General features: G+C 33.9%; 3 protein-coding genes across 9 annotated transcripts; 2 read left to right on the top strand and 1 right to left on the bottom strand.

Moving 5' to 3' along the window:
• Nucleotides 1–241: 241 nt before the first annotated feature.
• LOC114421457 (small RNA 2'-O-methyltransferase-like) lies at nt 242–8676 on the top strand. The gene is made up of 10 exons (XM_028387378.1): nt 242–495; nt 1455–1748; nt 2566–2655; nt 3089–3543; nt 3626–3871; nt 4989–5926; nt 6018–6169; nt 6235–6351; nt 7040–7177; nt 7951–8676. Exons 2-10 carry the CDS (start codon nt 1482–1484, stop codon nt 8383–8385), a joined length of 2838 nt encoding a protein of 945 aa, XP_028243179.1. The 5' UTR covers nt 242–495; nt 1455–1481; the 3' UTR covers nt 8386–8676.
• A 710-nt stretch (nt 8677–9386) lies between these two features.
• Nucleotides 9387–18056, top strand: LOC114421454 (histidinol dehydrogenase, chloroplastic-like). 4 transcript variants are annotated; one of them, XM_028387372.1, is made up of 13 exons: nt 9387–9609; nt 9695–9767; nt 9863–9964; nt 11475–11576; nt 11698–11769; nt 11840–11902; nt 12041–12082; nt 12333–12392; nt 12499–12609; nt 12886–13056; nt 13482–13572; nt 13891–14182; nt 17756–18056. In XM_028387372.1, exons 1-12 carry the CDS (start codon nt 9464–9466, stop codon nt 14166–14168), a joined length of 1311 nt encoding a protein of 436 aa, XP_028243173.1. In that variant the 5' UTR covers nt 9387–9463; the 3' UTR covers nt 14169–14182; nt 17756–18056. The 4 variants fall into 4 exon arrangements, with proteins under 4 accessions (XP_028243173.1, XP_028243172.1, XP_028243171.1 ...); XM_028387371.1 differs by having other exon boundaries at nt 17751–18056; XM_028387370.1 differs by lacking the exon at nt 17756–18056 and adding an exon at nt 14316–14646 and having other exon boundaries at nt 9388–9609.
• LOC114421456 (probable protein phosphatase 2C 39) lies at nt 15607–20136 on the bottom strand. Of its 4 annotated transcripts, none has more exons than XM_028387373.1 (8): nt 20018–20136; nt 19147–19212; nt 18637–18690; nt 17963–18133; nt 17231–17479; nt 16873–17146; nt 16635–16789; nt 15607–15909 (listed from the first exon to the last, which is right to left on the bottom strand). In XM_028387373.1, the coding sequence occupies exons 1-8, from the start codon at nt 20114–20116 to the stop codon at nt 15775–15777; spliced, it is 1203 nt and encodes a 400-aa protein (XP_028243174.1). In that variant the 5' UTR covers nt 20117–20136; the 3' UTR covers nt 15607–15774. The 4 variants fall into 4 exon arrangements, with proteins under 4 accessions (XP_028243174.1, XP_028243176.1, XP_028243175.1 ...); XM_028387375.1 differs by having other exon boundaries at nt 17963–18130; XM_028387374.1 differs by having other exon boundaries at nt 18637–18687.
• Nucleotides 20137–20222: the final 86 nt, after the last annotated feature.

Here is a 20222-nt window from a genome sequence, read left to right as displayed (position 1 = left end):
TTTTTAACGATTTTTTTAGACACATACATTATAATAAATTATTAATATATAAGTAGTTAAAAATAAATATTTAAGAATCAATTTATTTTTTTAAAATCAAATTTTTAATATTTTTTTTAAAAAAATATTTTTCTAATTTAAATTGAATATAAGATTAAATAGGTAAGAGAATGAGAATTGGGGAGACAATAAGCACCCGCACTGTGCCATTTCTAATTCCATTTGGTAAACCATCTTAAATAACTGAGTTTGAAAAAGGAGGTGTCGTGCTTGAAAGAAGAAAAAAAAGAACTTAACAAGCAAGTTAGCACGCGACCACGCGTAGACGCATGATTCCGCACCAGGCATGGCAGAATGAATCCAAAACCAAAAACACTTGAAATGAAATGAAAAGAAAAGCTTTCCCTCACACTCACACTTTACTTCACTCTTAGTATATAACAACACCTTCTCATTCCAAAACCCATTGCTCCTCGCACACTCTACTCAACCAAGGTTCTATTCTCATCACTGCGTTTATTCTCTCTCCCTCTTTTTTTCCAATGTTAAAACGTACTTAATTCCTTTGATGCGCTTTTCTATCCTCAACTTGCTTCTGATTCTCCCCCCGCATTCACTTCCATATTCCGCGTTTAATTCCATTCCTGTCGTTTGTTTTACCACGATCATTGTGAATGAGAACTTGCTTGGGGTTTCTCTTCGCCGTTTTAACTACGCCGTTTCAATAGTATGGGAGCAAAACTGTTTTTTTTTTTATAAAATATTTGGTTTCAGTTTTGACGCTAGTACACGCATTGTTCCCTATGCTGGTAATCGGCTACGAAATGGAATTCATCAATTTTTATTTTTTATTTTTCTAGTTATTATCCGAAAATATGAGGGTGATATAGTTCTTTATGCATTAGGCAACTGCAACTGCAACTGACTTGCTTTTTGTTTATATATTATATTCTCTCTCTGTGCGTGTTGGTCAAAATATATTTAGGAAATTTCTGGGATGATGATTAGATGGATTAACAAATGTTACCGAGGTTATACTTTTGCAAATACTTATGATTGAGGGTTTGATTTTGTTTTTCCCTTCCAAATACTGATTGAAGAATAAATTAGGTTTGGTGAAAATGTATTTAGGAAATTTCTGGAATGTTTAACTTGGATTAACAAATATTACCGAGGTTATAACTTTTTGAAATTTATGATTGAGGTTTCAGGGTTTGAATTTTTTTTCCTTACAAATACCGGTTGATGAATAAATTAGGTTTTAATCTTATGCATTTCACCAATCTTTCTAGAAAAACTGAATGCTACTGTATGTGTTATATATTTATTCTGTACAATCTAGATTTTATGCTAGTTGCCACTTAAAAAGTATTTTATTGTTGATAAGATGATATTCAAGTATGTAGGAGATTGACAAGTTCTTGTTTACCCCCTTTTTTTTTTTGGTTTTCTAGGATAGTGGATGGTCTGAGCTTTTTGCCATGGAAGCAAGAGAACATGTTGCACCAAAAAAACCAATCCTTACACCTAAAGCTATAATACACCAAAATTTTGGCAGTAGGGCTTGCTATGTGGTAGAGGAAGTGAAGGAGGCTCCTCAAACTGAATGTCCAGGATTGAATATTCCACAAATGGGTCCCTGCCTTTACCGTTGCACATTGCAGCTTCCAGAACTTTCTGTTATTTCAGGAACCTTTAGGAAAAAGAAGGATGCAGAGCAATCTGCAGCAGAGATTGCTATAGACAAGGTATGACTTAGTTCCGATCAGTATGCAAATTATTAATTCTTATTATGTCATCATGCTTCATACTTGATTCCCCTTTCAATTAGATCTGTCTATGGTTGTTGTGAACTTGTAATATGAACGACATTTACTTTTCTTCAGTCACAATTATGTTGAATCTAGCTACAGCCTTATCTCACGTGCCTTTTGAATTTTTGTTATCTATTTATTCAAACAAGTGTTATTAATTCTGTTACATTCAGCTATTAATGATTATATTTAGTTTTAGTCCTACTTTGGAGATGATCATGGTCAAGTGCTTGTTTTCTTGCATTTGAGAATGTCAATGTCAGAAACTCTGATATTGCCACATGTGAATCTTACTCTTTTGTGTCTTCTAGTATAGTTAAGGGAGTATTTTCAATAATAATCATGCTTGTGTAATGTGTCATTCCTTTAACTGGAACTTCAATTGCTGGAATTTTCTATGGATGTTGTTTTTTTGGCCAATATGTATTGGAGGGCATTTTTTATGTGGGCTTGATTGTATTTATCCTGCCTGACTCATTGTCTCATTGTTTCAAACACTCACACACATAATTTCTAAATAATGTTATGAATAGGCATATAATTTTTTTTTCTGATATCGATTCTACTGCTACAGTTTGTTTTATATGTATGCGTCCTATTTCAATAGTAATGTGATGTTTTCTTATAAAAATTTAATGCTGCACAGGAACTGGCTTTATATTGTTATATCTTTTATTCAAGTGTTTATTGTCTTAAGGATTATGACATCTTAACTTTCATAATGCTACACCTATTAATTACTCTCCTTCAGCTTGGCATTTGTACAGAGACCATTGATCCCACTCCACAAGAAGCACAAGAAAGTTTAGTATCTCGAATCACCTACATATTTTCTGAAAAGGTAGGTAATTTATATTAACCTTGTATATTAGGCCATGAAGCTAGGACACATCCTATATAAATTTTAAAATTTTAAAGATAAAATGATGGAGGATTGGATAAAAGATTCTTTTGATTCTTTACCAAATTGTTTAGTGGCAAGTAAATAATTTTTTTAGCATTGGTCTGATCCCTAAAATCTGCCGGACATTTCTAGTTGGGAGACATTAAATTCTATGAATTCTTTATATCTACTTCATTTGTGGTTTTTGTCTCTTCCTTCTATAATTTAATTTTAGTAAATAATTTTCAATTATCTTGGCTAGCTATATCACGGTGACAAATTAGTCGAAAGGAAATTTAACTTTAGATGCCATGTTGTTCCAGTTTTGTCTGTTAGTGAATTTTAAATCAGTCTGATATCCATTTTTCTTTGCCATTTGATACTTCTACAGTTTGTTGTATGTGATCATCCACTCAGTGGTCACATTCGAGCAACTTTGTGGAGGAAAGGTGATCTTTGTGGTTCCATTCCTCTTTCTGTCATTGCTTTCTATGATGCAAAGCTTTTCAACTTGTGCAAATGTATTAATCCTGAGGTGGAGTCAAACCCATTTTTAGTTATTTCATACATAATGAGGGCCACTGCAAACTTACACCAGTTTCTTGCTACTTCTGAACGGCATCTCTGGATTAGAAGGCTGAGTCCATATCCCCAAGATATTATAGAGTCATTGATGAAAGAACATGGTTCACAAAAATGCATACAGGTTACTGCTGTACACATTCCTAGTTCAGTTGAACAATCGATTGAAGCAGTGACTCTTCATATTTCTTCAAGAGAATACTACCTTGATATCATTGCAAATGAACTTGGTTTTGAAGATGCTGCCAATGTTCTGATTTCAAGGTATGATGACTGATGACATTACAGAAAAGTTTCCTAGTTTTGATTGCTTTCTAACTTATTCTTGGCTTCTGGGGATCTACAGGAATTTGGGTAAAGCTTCTTCTGAGACAAGACTGTTCTTTACTGCTCCAAAATCATATCTACCGGATCTATCTTCTAAATTTCCAAATGGAAAAGAAACTCTTTATTTAAAGGGATCTCTGAATGTAAGGGCAAGTTACTTTGCCGGGCAAGATATAACCGGTGATGCAATATTAGCATCCATTGGATATACACGGAAATCTAGAGATCTTTTCTATGAGGATGTAACGATTCGGTTATATTACAGGTCTCTTTAAAGTCAAATGATTCATTGAATTGTTTATTGCATAATTGTCTACCTTATATTGCCTTCTAGGCTAAACTTCCAAGTAATACTTGATAAAAAGAGAGGTGTTATGGTTATCATGTCATGCACTTTTGCTGTATCATAGTGGCCAACCAAAGTATTTTATTTTATTTTTTTGCTTTTGCAGAACAACTTCTATAAATTTTTGTTGGTGCTTTGATTGTAGAAAACTTCATCTTTACTCCTTTATCATATGCTTGAACTTAGAAATGGACCTTACCAGGCATTTGTTGTCTAAACTAACATAATACTAATTACTTTATCTGCTTCATTCTGCTCTTTCTTTTCTGACAAACTTACCATCAATAATTAATCTATCTAAATAATAATTTGTCTAGGTGTTTGTTTGGCATCTCCATGATTACTGAAGTTTACAAAGATAAAAGAACCGATAGTAGGGGAAGAGAAACAAGGAACAGAAGAAGTAATGAGGCTGTAACCAGTGGTGTATCCAGAAATATTCCTTAGTAGGGGCAAAAAATAATTTATAATATGTTTGTGGAAGAAAAATATCACAAGCTTTTAAAAAATACATAATGTCTTGACAAAAAAAAATTCCTGATGTCTCTGCGAACTGAATGTTTACAATAGGTAAGAGCCTTTTATTCTTAAACAAAGAAGTTTACCTGCTCTTATGATAGAAACTGGTCAGGAACTAGAAAATAAATGAATTTTATTGAATATTCAGGATATTTGATAGACCTATTTTCTCCTCACTCTCTAACAGTACAATTCTTTCTCAAATGATAGATATTTCTCTCAAGCTCCTCTTGTTTATAGGCAACATGCCTTAGTTTAATTATTCCAGCCTACTAACTAACTAACTAATGGCTATGGGTACCCAACATCTTCAGACTTTGGTTTCTCAAATGCCTTACCCTTTTTGAGTCTGACAGTCAAATTTTGTCCCTTGAATTGTACATTTGCCAAACATTTTCTTTGGTGAACATCAACATTTGTATTTTATCTTTTTTGGGCAATAAAAATTTGTCAATATCTATTTCTGCAACATTGTGCAAGTTTGCATCATTTAATGACTATTAGATTGCCAATACAGGATGCTTCTAGGGAAGACCCCAGGCGGGATTTATAAATTGTCCAGAGAGGCAATGCTTGCATCCGAGTTGCCATCAAGATTCACCTCAAGACCAAACTGGAGAGGTTCTCTTCCCAGGGATATACTTTGTATGTTTTGCCGCCAGCACCGTCTGTCTGAACCTCTCTTTTCATTTCATCCTATGAAAACAACATCTGGATTATCAGGATCATGTTTGAAGGTTGCAGAATCTGGTGAGAATGTGATTGAGTGTGTCAATGGGTTCTCTGTAACAAGTCCAAAGCATTCAGATTCTGAGTTGTTTAAATGTGAAATAAAATTACTTTCTAGGTGTGGAGATTTGATACTTTTGTGTTCCCCAAAAGATTGTTATAAGAAGCAGAATGATGCTATTCAGAATGCTTCATTGAAAGTTCTATCATGGCTGAACATGTGTTTTAAGAGTATGATTCTCCCTTTTGAGCAGCTTTATGAGACTGTAGACAACTTTAATATTCAGATCTATTCCAAAAACATTATCAGAGATCTTTTAGCAGGCCAATCAACTCACAATGGTCAGCTTAATGGAATTCATTGCAATAAGTTTGTTGAATCAATCTATATGAATTCATCATATGACATGCTGGGAAATATAGTGGACTCATTAAAGATTGAAGGTCCATATTCTGGGGTGTGTCCATCCAGTGGATCTTTACCTTGTATAAGGTATTCAGTTTCTTTGGCTGTAGAGGGTGAGAATCTGAAAGAAGTTATTGAAGTTTGTGATGAGTTTGAGTTTGAAGTGGGAGTTGGTGCTGTGGTTTCCTATGTTGAGGAGGTTGTGATGCAGATGTCTGTTGGTCAGTACGCTTATTTCTCTACAAACTTACTTTCTACTGAGTTGATTTTTGCTGCTTCAGCTGGTGATTCGGTCAAAATGCTGTCCTCGTTGATATCTAGTGAGTTACTTCTCTCAACTCCCCCCCCCCCCCCCTTCAGTGTGGGTTAAATTGCTGACTGTGTCAATGCCTTTATATTTTTATTTTTCAGAAAAATGTTGTATGGAATATGAAATAAGTTTGATCAGAGTTGCAGAACCTCCTGAGGAAAGAATGGAGCAGGCTCTTTTCAGCCCTCCACTTTCAAAGCAACGAGTGGAATTTGCAGTGCAACAAATTCTAGAATCCCATGCTTCTACTTTGGTATACAAAATATTTTCATCTTTGGTTAATCTGAATTGTAAATTTGATGTTCTCTTTCATCCCAGATTGATTTTGGATGTGGTTCTGGAAGCCTTTTGGAAGCATTGTTAAATTATCCAACATCTTTAAAGAAAATGGCTGGTGTAGATATTTCACAGAAGGGTCTTAGCCGTGCTGCAAAGGTCGCATCTTACATTCACTTTCATATGACAAAGTTTTCATTTTTGTTCTTTTTAGAGTATTTAGGGTGTATGCTTAGTTGTACAATAAAGAGCTTGATTCAGTTTTTCAAAACATATAATGTTGGGGGAGTCTTGTCAGAACAAGATAGATCTTAAAAATATGCCAAAGTGATGAATGTTATAGACTTAGTTATGTGTCCCAACTTTCTTTCTTAATTTGAGAAGGCTGTTATTTTGTCCATTATTTATGTGAGTCTTGTTTGTTCATCACTTGAAATTAGCAAATTGTTGCTTTGTGCATAATAGTGTCCGTAACTTTTGAAAATATCAAAGTAATTGGTCATGCTATTTTATTATTTTTTGATTAATAACATGGATGTGTTCTTTTTAGTTGAGGGAATTATTTTAATATTTGAGGATGATATCTTTGATTAAAGTAGCATCTGACTCATCTTCCCATTTAATAAGTATGCACATTTGATTTTGGAGATCATGGTCTTGGAGGACCTAGTTATGTGAGTGGGAAACTCACACCATAATTTTATTCTTGGGTATAAATGTGAAATTTCAACATGAAATTGTTTGATCCATGTGACAAGCTCACTTAGTGGAAAAATCCTTGGTTTTTGTTGTATATATATTTCTTTGTTAGTAAAACTGCTTGGTTTTGTGTGGACGAATTCTACAGGTTCTTAACTCAAAATTAGTCACAAATTCAGATGCTGGTGGGCACTTGACAAGCATCAAATCAGTAATTCTTTATGAAGGTTCCATTACAAATTTTGGCTCTCAGTTGCATGGATTTGATATCGGTACTTGTTTAGAGGTAAATTTCATAATCCATTATATATTCTTCCATTGTTGACTTTATTTTGATATGGCTGTCCTAATGTAAGACTTATTTCATATCTATTCTTTCTACAAGTAAATCATATATATGATACATGATTTGATTATTGTTGAGTTTAGAATATGTTTACCATCTAACAAAAAGTTTGCCATCAATAACTTGGGTTTAATATATTAAATTGCATTGTGTCATATGATTTCTGTATGACCAGGCAATGCTTTTATACCAATCTAATATAAACTGGAATTAAATTATCTTCATGTGAAATTGAAAGTGAAAAAAGAGTTAGACTGTGAACAATGGAAATTTGCAATCATGGAAATAGCTACATGGGATGAAATTAGTTGGTAGAGCAGGCAAGGAAGATGAACATTTATGATGATTTCGAATTTTCTTATTTCTCCGCAGTGACTGCAGTCACTGGTTTCATGGTCGTATGCACATGTTTGCAAGCATTCATTCATCTACACATTCTACTGCAAGCACCTCAGTCTTATTAACTGTGTAATGCTGTTTAGTGTGGCCTTTATCATCATTCTTTAGCCAATGCATGAACGAGTGGTTAAACACTTCTGCATTGTTATAACTAGGAATTGTATATGTATACCTCGTTACTTTCTGCACCAATTCACTGGAAATATACTTCAGAGTTTGTTTTAAATATTTGAATTGTTCTTGTATTATGCTATCACTGTCGTGTTCCTGTGCCCCGGGATAACATAATTTTTTCCTTGTGCTACACTATTTAGGTGATTGAACATATGGATGAAGATCAAGCTTGTCTATTTGGGGATGTGGCATTAAGTTTTTTTCGTCCAAGGATTCTCATTGTTTCAACGCCAAATTTTGAATACAATGTAGTACTCCAGAAGTCGAGTCCTCCAACCCAAGAACAAGAGGAATCAGACGAGAAAACCCTCTTACAATCATGTAAATTTCGTAATCATGATCACAAATTTGAGTGGACCAGAGAGCAGTTCACACAATGGGCATCTGACTTAGCTGCTCGGCACAATTACAATGTGGAGTTTGGTGGGGTCGGTGGTTCTGCTGATGTTGAACCCGGCTATGCTTCACAGATTGCTGTGTTTAAAAGGGATTGGAAACTTGAAGATGATGTACTAAAGCATGCTGATGAACACCATTATAGTATAATATGGGAATGGAATAGTAAAAAAGAATAAATTCTTTGAAACTATTCAGTGAGACTCGTAGAGTTCTTTTAGGTAATCGGATTGCTGGTGCTTTTGAAATCAGACAAGCAAAGATAGATAGGATGCTAGGAGAAAAGAGCTAGAGAATTGAGAGGCTTAGGCAGGGCACTGATTAGAGAAAAAGGAAATAGTTTTTTTTTTGGTCAGCCAGAAAAGGAAATAGTTGATAATAGTATTTTGTCATTCGTTGCATTTCTCAATATTATTAGCATATTGCATCTACATTATAGGTTCAATAAAGAATATATGATTTAAAATTAACTTTGAAAGAGTATATTATGTTAAGCAAATGGTAGGTTCGCATTTTTTGACTGAATAGGTACGCATTTTATGTAGCTATTATTATGAATAATTTAATATTTATTACTAGTCACACTTCCTTTAATCATTCATTTTTTTAAAAAATATCAATAATATTTTTACTATTATTTTGATTCTTTAATTTCGAGGAAAATGTATAATTTAAATTTTGATGGTGTAATATGACAATGAGAATAATAAGGTGTATTCGATTTAGGTTTTAAAATGATTGTAAAAAAAATTATCATAAAAATTTATAGTATTTAATTAAGATTTTTAAATAATATAAATATATTGTGTATTATTTAATCAATATTATTAAGATTTTAATGAGGATAATAAAATTTTATGATATTTAATTAAGATTCTTTTATAATTTAGGATAAATTTTCTAAATTAGTCCATGTGTTGATGATTCATTAAATTACTAACTTTGGAAAAATAAAACTATTTATTTTGAATTTAGAGGAAAGATAGAATAGGCTTAAAATTTAGGTGCAGTTTACTTTCACGATATGTTTGAACGAAGCGATAAAAGTAAAGAAAAAAATATGAATAAGAATGTAATTTTTTATTTCAGTAAATAAAAAATAGAAAGAGAGAGAAAAAGTAATTTTCTTAATTTTGTTTTCATTTTTTTTTTTTACCTCATTTCACATCTCCAAACATTTTCAACCCCAAAGCGCACAAGAGGAGAATAAGAGTTTGCGTTGTGATTGATTGATCATTGTTCATTGATTGGGTTATTATGAAGTCATACAAATTGTCAGAGCTGAGTGATGCTGAGCTTCGCAGCCTCATCGCTCGCCCTCGCATTGATTTCTCTTCGGTTTTCGCTCTGGTCAACCCTATCGTTGACCACGTTCGCGAAAGAGGCGATGCTGCTGTCAAAGAGTGAGTTCGTGCTTCTTTATTCTCTACTTTCTTCATCGTTACTATACTCATTATTATCCTCTTGATTCTTTATGTACTTTTGTAGATACACATTGAGATTCGACAAAGCTGAATTGGATAACATCGTTGAACTTGTCTCCGACCTTCCTGATCCACAAGTGAGTTTCTTTATTATTTGTGCACATCATTAATCATTGTACTGTTATTTGTTGAAATTATTTATGTTAGTTAATTTTGGCTCTATCCATTGCAGCTCGATGCGCATGTTAAGGAAGCTTTTGATGTCGCCTACAACAATATATATGCCTTTCATGCTGCTCAGAAGACACCCGAGAGAAATGTTGAGAATATGAAAGTATGATAAGATCTTATTTTTAACGAATTTGTGTTTCATTCGGTAGAAAATTGAAAGATACAGTACCAATATATTATATGTGGATCAGTGATCATTGATGTGCTTTTGTGAAACATCTTGTTAAGTAGGTTCCTGCAGGAGTATCTAGGAAGTAGTGTCCTGTTTGGATAAACTTCTCCATAAGTATTTATATATATTACTTCGTACCCCATTGCCCAGAGGCTCTTCGCTATGCGAAGGTATGGGGGAGGGATGTTGTACGCAGCCTTACCCTTGCATATGCAAAGAGGCTGTTTCCGGATTCGAACCCATGACCAACAAGTCACCAAGGCGCAACTTTACCGCTGCACCAGGGCTCGCCCTCTCCATAAGTATTTATAAGAAAAGAAAATAAGAAGGAAAAATGAAATAAGTTTCTTCCATAAGCTAAAATAAATTTATGCACAAGTTCAAAAATCCTTTTTTAGAGAAACTAGTCAACCTACCAATTAGCTTATGCATAAGTTAATTTTAGCTTATGTGCTTATAGAGAAGTTTATCCAAACAGGACCAGGAATACATTGTAGAATTTGTTTATTGTTTATTTTTTCTCTAGTGCTTGTGGTTGTATTTGCTTCCCTGTTCTTGATTAGTTTTTTTTTTATCAGCGAAAACATATATGTATATTAATCTGAGTACCAGAGGTACAAATGTTACAAATTAAGACATCAAACATATGGTTCCAGTATCAGACTTGATGTAGTCTTGATAGGAACCAATGTCTGGATACATAAATGAAACTGTTTTCTACTGCTGATCTACTGTGCTATCCTCAACTAATAAAGAAACCCTGATCTAAGATTACTCGACCAGTGATTATAGCTTGTGTCAAAATCCTTCTCAAAACTTCTAAGCCATGTCCAGAGTAAGAAAGATGCATCATCCATGACTTTGTTGCCGTTGAATGCTTCATTGGAGAATATTATTTTGTTCCTATGGTGCCATATGGACCATGTCAAAGCTAGCCACCAGCACCTCCATCTCTTGACCCTTATTCCATCAACCATTCCATTTATATGTTGTAGAAAATGCTGTTTTGGGTTTTGCGGAAGAGCACCCACAAGTTTCACCCAAGACATACATTCCCACCACATGGGAATGATTTTTCTGCAATGGAAAAATAAATGACCTGCGTCTTCCTCCGCGATGTTGCAGAAAGGGCATCGCCCATCAATTATCTCAACTTGGCATGTTTGCAGGTTTCTTTTTGTTGGTAGTCTATCTCTGAGTAATCTCCATGTAAAAGCTGTAATTTTACTTGGTACCTTTAATTTCCACAGTTCAACATAAGCTGCATCCATTGTCCCCTCTGATGTATTCCCCCTCATCATATGATATGCACTTTTGACCGAGTATTGGCCCCTCTTGATTAGTTTTGTCTATCTTTTCTATGTTAATATTTCATAAGTTATTTCATTTCTGCCTTCATGTTTGTGTTATGTGATTCTTTTGAGTTTTCCGAAAATGTCAGGGAGTCCAATGCAAGCGAGTTGCAAGAAGTATTAATTCTGTTGGTCTTTATGTTCCAGGGGGAACTGCTGTATTACCCTCAACAGCTCTGATGCTTTCAGTTGTAAGTTGAATTGATGTCTAACTAGTTTGTAGTATTGTTCTCCATCCTATAGTTGCATTGTGATTGTTGATAATCATCATCTTTTTGGATTTTGTTGATCTTTGATTGTTTTATATGCCAGCCTGCACAGATTGCTGGATGTAAAACTATTGTCCTTGCAACTCCTCCAGCTCAGGATGGTACTATATGCAAGGTACTCATCTATATTGTATGAAAATATTTGAGACCATAGCATCTTTTCTGACCAACGTTTTTTGCTGCAGGAGGTAGTGTATTGTGCAAAGAAGGGTGGGGTGACTCACATCCTTAGAGCTGGAGGAGCTCAGGTCTGAAGCATGATATTTTACCCTTGTTTTAACTGTTTATATAGTATGATATTAATATCCTTATGTTTAATTTAAATCTATGTTTGTGTATTTGTATTATTATGGTTATGATTAATATGACATTCTTTGATATTGTAGGCCATATCTGCCATGGCTTGGGGAACAGAAACTTGTCCCAAGGTGAATAGTTTTATTGGAATTTCTATTCAAATTATTGTTTGTAGCTATTAGATTGAGCTTTATTCCTGTAATTGGAATTTGTGACATTATGTCAAAATTTGCTGAAATTGAAGATTTAAAGGAGATATTAAATTTAGTATGTAATATACAACATAGTGACATAACATTATTTGAAATTTAGGTTAACATAAAATTTAAATACTTCATAGTTCTTAAATTTTTTGCATAATTTCTTGTAATACTTTTGTAGGTTGAGAAAATTTTTGGCCCAGGAAACCAATATGTCACAGCTGCAAAAATGATACTACAAGTGAGCTTTGAATCTCTCTCTATCTATTTTATACATTGTGTTTCACTCTTCAGATCTTATATTATAGTTTATCCCGCTTTACATTATTGTTGAAAATATTCTGCAGAACAGTGAAGCCATGGTTTCAATTGACATGCCAGCTGGTCCATCTGAAGTTTTAGTCATTGCCGACAAGCATGCGATTCCTCGTCATGTAGCTGCTGATTTGCTTTCCCAGGTTTACTAAGTTCTAAAGTTCTTCTATTTAGTATATGAATGAATACATTCATAGTGAGAATTGATAATCTTTCCTTTTCACTCTCTTAGAAAGGTATCTCATGCTCTATTATAGAAAGACAAACATATTATATATTGAATCAATATTATTGATTATAAATAGCAGCATGAATTTACTCTCAAACAAGATATATTTCACTATCTTTCCACCAACCTAAGAACTTTTTGGCCTTTTTATACCATGCTGATGCATCTGCAACTAATTTACGATTTTCAGGCTGAGCATGGTCCTGATAGTCAGGTTGTGCTTGTGATTTCTGGTGAAGGTGTGGATCTGAATGTTATAGAAGAGGAACTCAACAAGCAGTGCCAGAGTCTCCCAAGAGGAGAGTTTGCTGCTAAGGCCCTAAGCCACAGTTTTATTGTTTATGCACATGATATGCTTGAGGTCAGTACTGTTGTCCAAGTACATCTATGTATTTTGGGTCCCACTAAAAGCAGAGTGAAGAGCAAAGAGGAAAAGAAAACAATTTGTTCAGAAGCACTAACAGACTGTTAGGCCTCACTATGCCTGTATTTATACATGTGCAGCAGTAGTTGGTATACAATACAACCATATATGCTTAGTCCTGTTTCTTAACTGATGTACAACATTGCTATATGCATGTTGTTTTAAATGTCATCATCTCTTGATATGTCATAATTCATAATTTCATTTTCTTTGAATTTACAATTTTCACTTAAATCCTAATTTCTCTAGCTAGTCAGGTTTCAATTTGTCAACATCTTTTTTTTTATTATTATAATTGTCTAACATCTTTATTATGTCTTTGTTGGTGTTTTAGAACTATAATTTTTTTTTTCATGTTGCAGTCAATCAAGTTCTCAAACTTATATGCACCCGAACATCTAATTGTCAACACGAATGATGCAGAGAAGTGGGAGGGTTTTATTGAGAATGCAGGTATGGCTTTGTCATATCGTTAGTTGCTCTCTTTCTTATGATGAAGAGGGGGTTTGGAGATGCACCTTTGTTGCTAGTCATATGTATTATAACTGCAATCTCTTATATTGCTCAAAATTGAACTGGATGTAAAAAGTCAAAACTCCTTTCTTTTAAAAAAAAAATACTGTCGAGAACCAATTTAGATGTACTCGAAACACGGTATTAGGCACTTTTCTGCTTTCTCCTTGACCTTTACTTTCATTTGATAACCGCATTCTGTCACCACAGCCATAATTTCAGATGGTAGATTTACATGACCGTTTATTGCCTCTGCAGGTTCTGTATTTTTAGGGCCGTGGACACCAGAGAGCGTTGGTGATTATGCAAGTGGGACAAATCATGTTCTTCCCACTTATGGTTATGCAAGGATGTATGGTGGTGTTTCATTGGATTCTTTCTTGAAGTTCATAACTGTGCAATCTCTCACAGAAGAAGGCCTAAGAAAACTCGGGCCATATGTCGTTACCATGGCAGAAGTTGAAGGTCTTGATGCCCACAAGCTAGCAGTTACCCTAAGGCTTGAGGACATAGAAGTCAGGCAGGTATCAACATGACATGATAATCTACGGTAAGCTTACTATCATTTGATCGATTACTTGACTTATGTAAAATTAGCACCTAAGCAACTGCTATTTTTAAGTCATGTAACTATAAAGGGTATTGAAATTTTAAATTTTGATGAAAATTTGGTTTTTTTATAGAGTCAACGTTAATCATTGTTGAGTTTTTCGAAGATCGTAAGGGAGAAAGTGGTCAGTGCAAAGCAAAGAGCTTTGATACCATATTTGAGATCTAGAGTTCAGAGAAACTAGAAAGAAAGTGAGATAAAATTGAGAAAAATGTATTTCTATATTGAATCAGTTACAATTGTTGAGTTACTCATATTTACTGTTGAGCTCGACTCATAAGTACAGTTATAACTGAATTAGAGAGACCAACAGTCACTGTAGCTCAACTGTCGATAACTACTACTAAATAATAGAAATGGTCCCCGAGTAAATTACTATTCTCATGTTACATAATTGGGTAAAATTTTGGTGTTGTAAGATATTGAATTTTACTATTAGCTAGGGGCTTAAGCTATAAAGTAATGATTTTATGATAACCGTTTTCGAGATTGTGATTTTGAAAAAGAAGCTAAAACAGTTACTTCTTTTGAAGATCCATGTGTGTGTGTTTTATTATTATTTTTTTAAAACTTCATTTTTTATAAAATACGTTTTTAATTAAAAAAGTTTTTCTTCAGGTCATCTTCAATCTAATGTGCGCGTTTTATGAGACCCCTTTTTTTTTTAAAAGAATACTAGTTGAAATTCTCCAAGAAAAAATATTTTAGATGGTAGAGTTCTTCCAAGTATTTTAGATGACTACCTGAAGAACTTCGATGCTCAATGTAAGAACCATTTTTTCTTTTAAAGTGAAATAAAGAGTGTCATGTGCTATTAGATGTCCTTTAATTAATAAATATATTATAAATTCTTTAAAAATTTAAAAAATAGTATTAAATAATTGCTTAGCGTAAAATTTGGAGGCATTGCCTCAAGCTGCATTGCATGTGTCTACTTCAAGAGTGCTTACGACTAAAATATCAAATAACGGCTTAAGTTTTGTTAGTTGATCCTTTACACAACTTGAAACTTGTGGCTGCACATGAAATCATTGTAGCATGGTTTTTTTGTGAGGGGTGAATGGGCTATGGTTGAAGAAAATTTGGCAAGTGTAAGTAGGTGTTTAGATCCGTGTCGTGGAAATGTGAAGCAACTTTTTCATGCTTCTGCCTATGTCCCATACTAGACGTGGAGAGAGAAGATCTTGATCCACGTTTCTCAATTTTTTTGAAAACACGGCTTGGATCCACGTTCAAGCAACAAAATTACGTCAAAATGGTAAAATGACACAAAAGCTACATTTACTTGCTTCTATATGGACATCATGTGAATCTCATTCAAACGCGCACTAAGTTGTAGCAGATTACTTAACATTATGTAAAGATTGACTAAATAAAGAAACATATAACAGTAGCTAGTTAAACTGCCGTACATGACTCTCAGGAGACTTTAAAGAGACATTTCCTCGAGTTAAAGGAATTTAAAATATTTTACAGCAGAGCAGACAAAGGAAACTATGTATAACATGCAGGAGCATTGTGGAGGACTTAAGCTAGAATATAATAACTATGCATGAAATATCATCATAGCTTCCCTGAGATTTAGCTTCTTTGACTAACTTCTTGGATGCTTTTTGCGCATCATCCTCATCCCTGATACAGTCACAAGCCTCCTGATTTGTCATCACCTGTGATGGAGGAGTCAATACAATAACAATACTGTTTCTTAAAATCTAGGTTCTTACATTTGCCATTATTGCATACCAAGTGCTTAATTACATGAGTTAATATATTGGTATGTTATTACATGAGTTAATATATTGGTATGTCATTTTGTTCTAGATTGAAAGAAAATAAAACTCACGTATAAAAAAAGAAAATAACCTTCTCCACGTAAAAGAAAGTCTAAAAAATAAAGACGAAATTAAGAATTTATTATCTAATCATTTATGAAATGATTTTAGTCACTTATTTCTCGTGTGTGATTCAAGGGTAAAGCCAGAACAAAGGGTAATTTCCTATTTTCTTTTTAGACAATGTTTCTATAGTTAACAAGAAAATGCAAATTCTAGAGTTTGTTTTGGTATATTGAGCACATATGCGTATTGTATATTTTAGTATAATTAAAATATAGATCAAGTTTATACTTTCAATATAATTAACATATAGTTGCTTAGTAAATATCACTCAAAACTGTTCCAAGTCATTCTGCAATAGGTTAGCAATTGATTACAAAATTGAAATTATTCCTCTTCCTTTCAAAATTTCTTACCATTTACATTTATGGCTTTGCATTGCATCTCCTGTATCTTTCTTTAAAATTTAAAATTCGTGGAACCTAGATTTGTTCATGCTCTACTTCAGCCAAATTGTCCTCATCATCAATTATAAGATACATTCAATATCCTCGTACCTTCCATAGGCCATCACTTGCCAAAATGATGAATTCAGTGTCTTCATCAATCTTCCGAATCGTCACATCTGGTTCTGCCGTAATGTGCTCCTTCAGTTTTCCATCTCCAAATGCTCGTGTCATTTCTAATTGGCCATCCACTCTGGGAACATTCCCTAATTAAATCATATATTTTTGGCAATTCAGTACTTAAGCCTCATTAATGACCCACTTTCAACCAATTTTAGTTACTCATTACCTGGCTTCTTAGACACAAAACCTCCTCTACTCTCAATAAGATCTTTTTCCTTCTCTGGTTCATGATCCACAGTAAGTGGTTTTGCTCGACCATTTTTGCACGATATTGCTCGAGAATCACCAATGTTGGCTACCAGTAGCTTTACTCCATTAATTAGTATTGCTGCAACAGCTGTTGATCCTCCACGTGAATCAGCTATGTTTTCTAAAATCTCATCATCCGTGGCTTTACATGCTTTCTTAACAGCATGCACTGGATTTTCCCAGAATTCAGGCTATCCATGCATGATTAAGATATCAAATATTAGTGAGAATAATAATAGTGTAGACTGAAATAAAACAGTCACTAAAGGATATACCTCACTCAGTATATTTTCGAACAGATGACTTTGCAAGTATTTTGCAACTTCATGACCGGAGTGACCATCAAATATTGCATACAACCCTAAGTCATAACCGTCGAGATTCCTGTGTTGAGCAAAAATATGGTCTTCCATTCCATGATTCATCTGTCCTTGGATCAAGTGATATCCATGGATGAAATGTCGTGTAGAAGGCTTATTCTTTTCATTTGCATCTTTTGTGACCAAACCTTTGTGGTGTTGCTCCTGTGTTTAGCAAAAGTTACCTTGTGAGCTTTCCTTTGTTAGATGATCATTTGATTTTGGTTAGGACATGCATGGAAATGAAGTTCTGTAGAGAATGAAAAGCTAAAATGTTTAATCAAGAAAGAAGTGTCAAGCTGTAAAGCTATTTCTCATAATCGTAGACTAAGAATCATGTGGATAATCTATTTTAACTTATTGCACTTAAAGGCAATGCTAAAATCTATATTTGATTGTATAAGGGCAAGAGGCAAATAGCTTGTTTATGTAACAGAACAGCAGCTGGAAGGAATGATAGACTAAGAATCACGGTAGAAATCCGGTGTGATACAAACTTCTGGACATATGATTACTGAACAATTGAAAGATACACTGGTAAGATTACATTGATGTTCTTTAGAAACATTGACAGATGAGAAAATGTACATGAATGAATTAGTAAGAATGCATATCATGACAAGATTTCCTTAGAGAAAGATAGTATACCTCTGTAGCAGTTGGACCATCACCCTCTGGTAAGTACTCTGCTTCCTCTTGATGGTCATCCACTACATCATCATCATCTCTTGCTTTTTCTGCATCCGTGTTGTCACCAACATCATTCTTATCCTCATTCTCATTATAATTGTCTTCTGTAGTAAAATTATCCTCTAGCTGCTGTTAAATGCAAAGTAAAATTTTGCTGGCTATGATAACGAGGAAGGTACACTACCAAGGAAATTAATCAATCTCATTACTACGGTTATTAGGATACTCCAAATAATTTTAGCTCAAAGAGAAACTTAATTGAAATCAACTAAATGAGTAATGGACAGGTAGGAGATAAATACAAGTGACAAAATATGGGATAATTTCTGAAAATGTAGTAGAAGCTTTTGAAAGAATGTCTGATGATGGGAGAAGACATAAAATGCTTTATTTCTTTGACTCTAACTTGAACAATTTCTGTAAGTAACTTTAATGAACATGTCGCATATTCTGATTCAGATTTCATGATGAAGGGAAGAACTCTTGCGACTCCATTGTTGTAGTTACGTACCTTGTAACATCAGCACTATCTTCCACTGTATATGCACACACATAACTTCCCCAGCATAGTACTTCTATTATATTGCAAATTTGCAATGATAATGCATAGAACAAGAATGAAAGAGAATAACCTTTCTTTCAACTTCAAGAGAATCCTCATAGCTTCCCCTTCTTGATATCCTCTTCTAATATAAAGGGAAGTATATTAGAACATCATTCCATATAAGCTCATCATATTTATCTCAGTAGAGAGAGGATAGAAAACCACAACCACTGTCACGTGTTAATTTACTGCTCGATCATACTAATTTTTAGAATGTCTTATCTATTTATTCATGTTCTTTCACGATTCTGATAAAAGCAGAAGTATAGTAAAAGCAATGTTGCTAAATGAAAATGAACTTAAATACAATCCGGTTCTTAGACGTGACAGTTTTCTTCAGCCAGTAAAATAAATTCAAGTAGATGAATTCAATTGCCATGGTTCCTTTTGTGAGCAAGCCTATGGCTATGTTTGGATGGAAGAGTTTGGAAAGCAATGTATGGAGGAGCAATTTTCCGTTTTGAGGACATATTATTCTGCTTGAAGCTCATCTATCCAATCAAACCGTATAGGACACATAAAAGTTGCATGCATATACCTTGAATGCAGAAGGATGTCCACCACTAATCAAGCTAGACTTTCTTTTATGCAAGTTAGAATTGGCCTGCTCAGGAGAAAACAAAATTACATATCAAGCGCGAAATACTTATAGAATGAAAGACAAGATGTAAACATCATATTCAATTATGATTCTGTACAAAGTCATTACTTGAATTTCTTTACATAATTTTTTGGTTGGAAACAGATGGAAGAGAGGAAAGACGACATTCTTGTTGAAAAATAACTTTTCAAATATTTTGAATGGATAAAACTAAAATCCCTTCCTTCTCTTCCATTTTTTGTAGTAAATTATCCTTAATTAACAAATAATTAAATTTAATAGTTTAATAATTATTTATAGATTATACTCTTTCAAGTTAATGGAAGTGTTTCTTCTCTTCTTTCTTTCCTTCCATTAAAATCTGTTCCCTTCTTCGTTCCCCCTTCGTTGCATCTAATAGCGAGTTTAGTTTTGCTTTCAAGCAACATTAGATGTGGTTTCTCAAGTCAACACAGAGGCTACAACTTGTTTTGGACAATTATGATGTGGTTTCCTGGCTTATGAACATGTTTCCAAACACACATGGAGCACTTTCCTGTCTTATAAACGTGTTTCCAAACTAACGTTGATATAAAAAAAAAAAAAAAAACACAATAAAGTGTTGTACGTTGCTTGGAAATCTCCAAATTTTCACTTTCATGTAATCTTCTAGTTTTTAGACAGCATATAATGTGCAGTTCACTTAATACATAAGATAAGCAACCATGTAGGCATATACACATGCATACGTTCTACTTTTCCAATAAAATGATAACAAACATTGATGGGGTGTGTCACACTTCTTCTTGCATGAAAGCAGCGTACGTACCTTCATCATATTTGTTTCATGCATGGCTTTGTCTTGGTTGAGTTCAGAAGCTGAGGACAAACAAAGAGTGTTGAAACTTTGAGAAAGAAATGGAAGCATGGTGAACTATAAAACGTAGATGATACTGGTATTTGTTTAGTATGCACCATGTGCTAGTGTCGGGTATCGAAGGAATTAGAAATCCTTGCTGGAAAGGGAATGGCAC

The sequence above is a fragment of the Glycine soja genome, chromosome 8 (assembly GCF_004193775.1).
Source record: "Glycine soja cultivar W05 chromosome 8, ASM419377v2, whole genome shotgun sequence".
NCBI lineage: Eukaryota > Viridiplantae > Streptophyta > Magnoliopsida > Fabales > Fabaceae > Glycine > Glycine soja.
The sequence above is the reverse complement of the archived record's forward strand: the minus strand, read 5'-3'. Positions and strand labels throughout refer to the sequence as shown.

Coding starts and splice junctions, on each gene's coding strand:
- LOC114421457 (XM_028387378.1), top strand. CDS start 1,482: ATGGAAGCAAGAGAACATGTTGCACCAAAAAAACCAATCCTTACACCT. Junction 5,927..6,017: donor GCTGTCCTCGTTGATATCTA/GTGAGTTACTTC, acceptor TTTATTTTTCAG/AAAAATGTTGTATGGAATAT. Junction 6,352..7,039: donor GTCTTAGCCGTGCTGCAAAG/GTCGCATCTTAC, acceptor CGAATTCTACAG/GTTCTTAACTCAAAATTAGT.
- LOC114421454 (XM_028387372.1), top strand. CDS start 9,464: ATGAAGTCATACAAATTGTCAGAGCTGAGTGATGCTGAGCTTCGCAGC. Junction 9,965..11,474: donor GAAATGTTGAGAATATGAAA/GTATGATAAGAT, acceptor CGAAAATGTCAG/GGAGTCCAATGCAAGCGAGT. Junction 12,610..12,885: donor CTGCTGATTTGCTTTCCCAG/GTTTACTAAGTT, acceptor TACGATTTTCAG/GCTGAGCATGGTCCTGATAG.
- LOC114421456 (XM_028387373.1), bottom strand. CDS start 20,116: ATGCTTCCATTTCTTTCTCAAAGTTTCAACACTCTTTGTTTGTCCTCA. Junction 18,134..18,636: donor CTCTTGAAGTTGAAAGAAAG/GTTATTCTCTTT, acceptor TGCATTTAACAG/CAGCTAGAGGATAATTTTAC. Junction 17,480..17,962: donor ATGGTCCAACTGCTACAGAG/GTATACTATCTT, acceptor TGCTAAACACAG/GAGCAACACCACAAAGGTTT.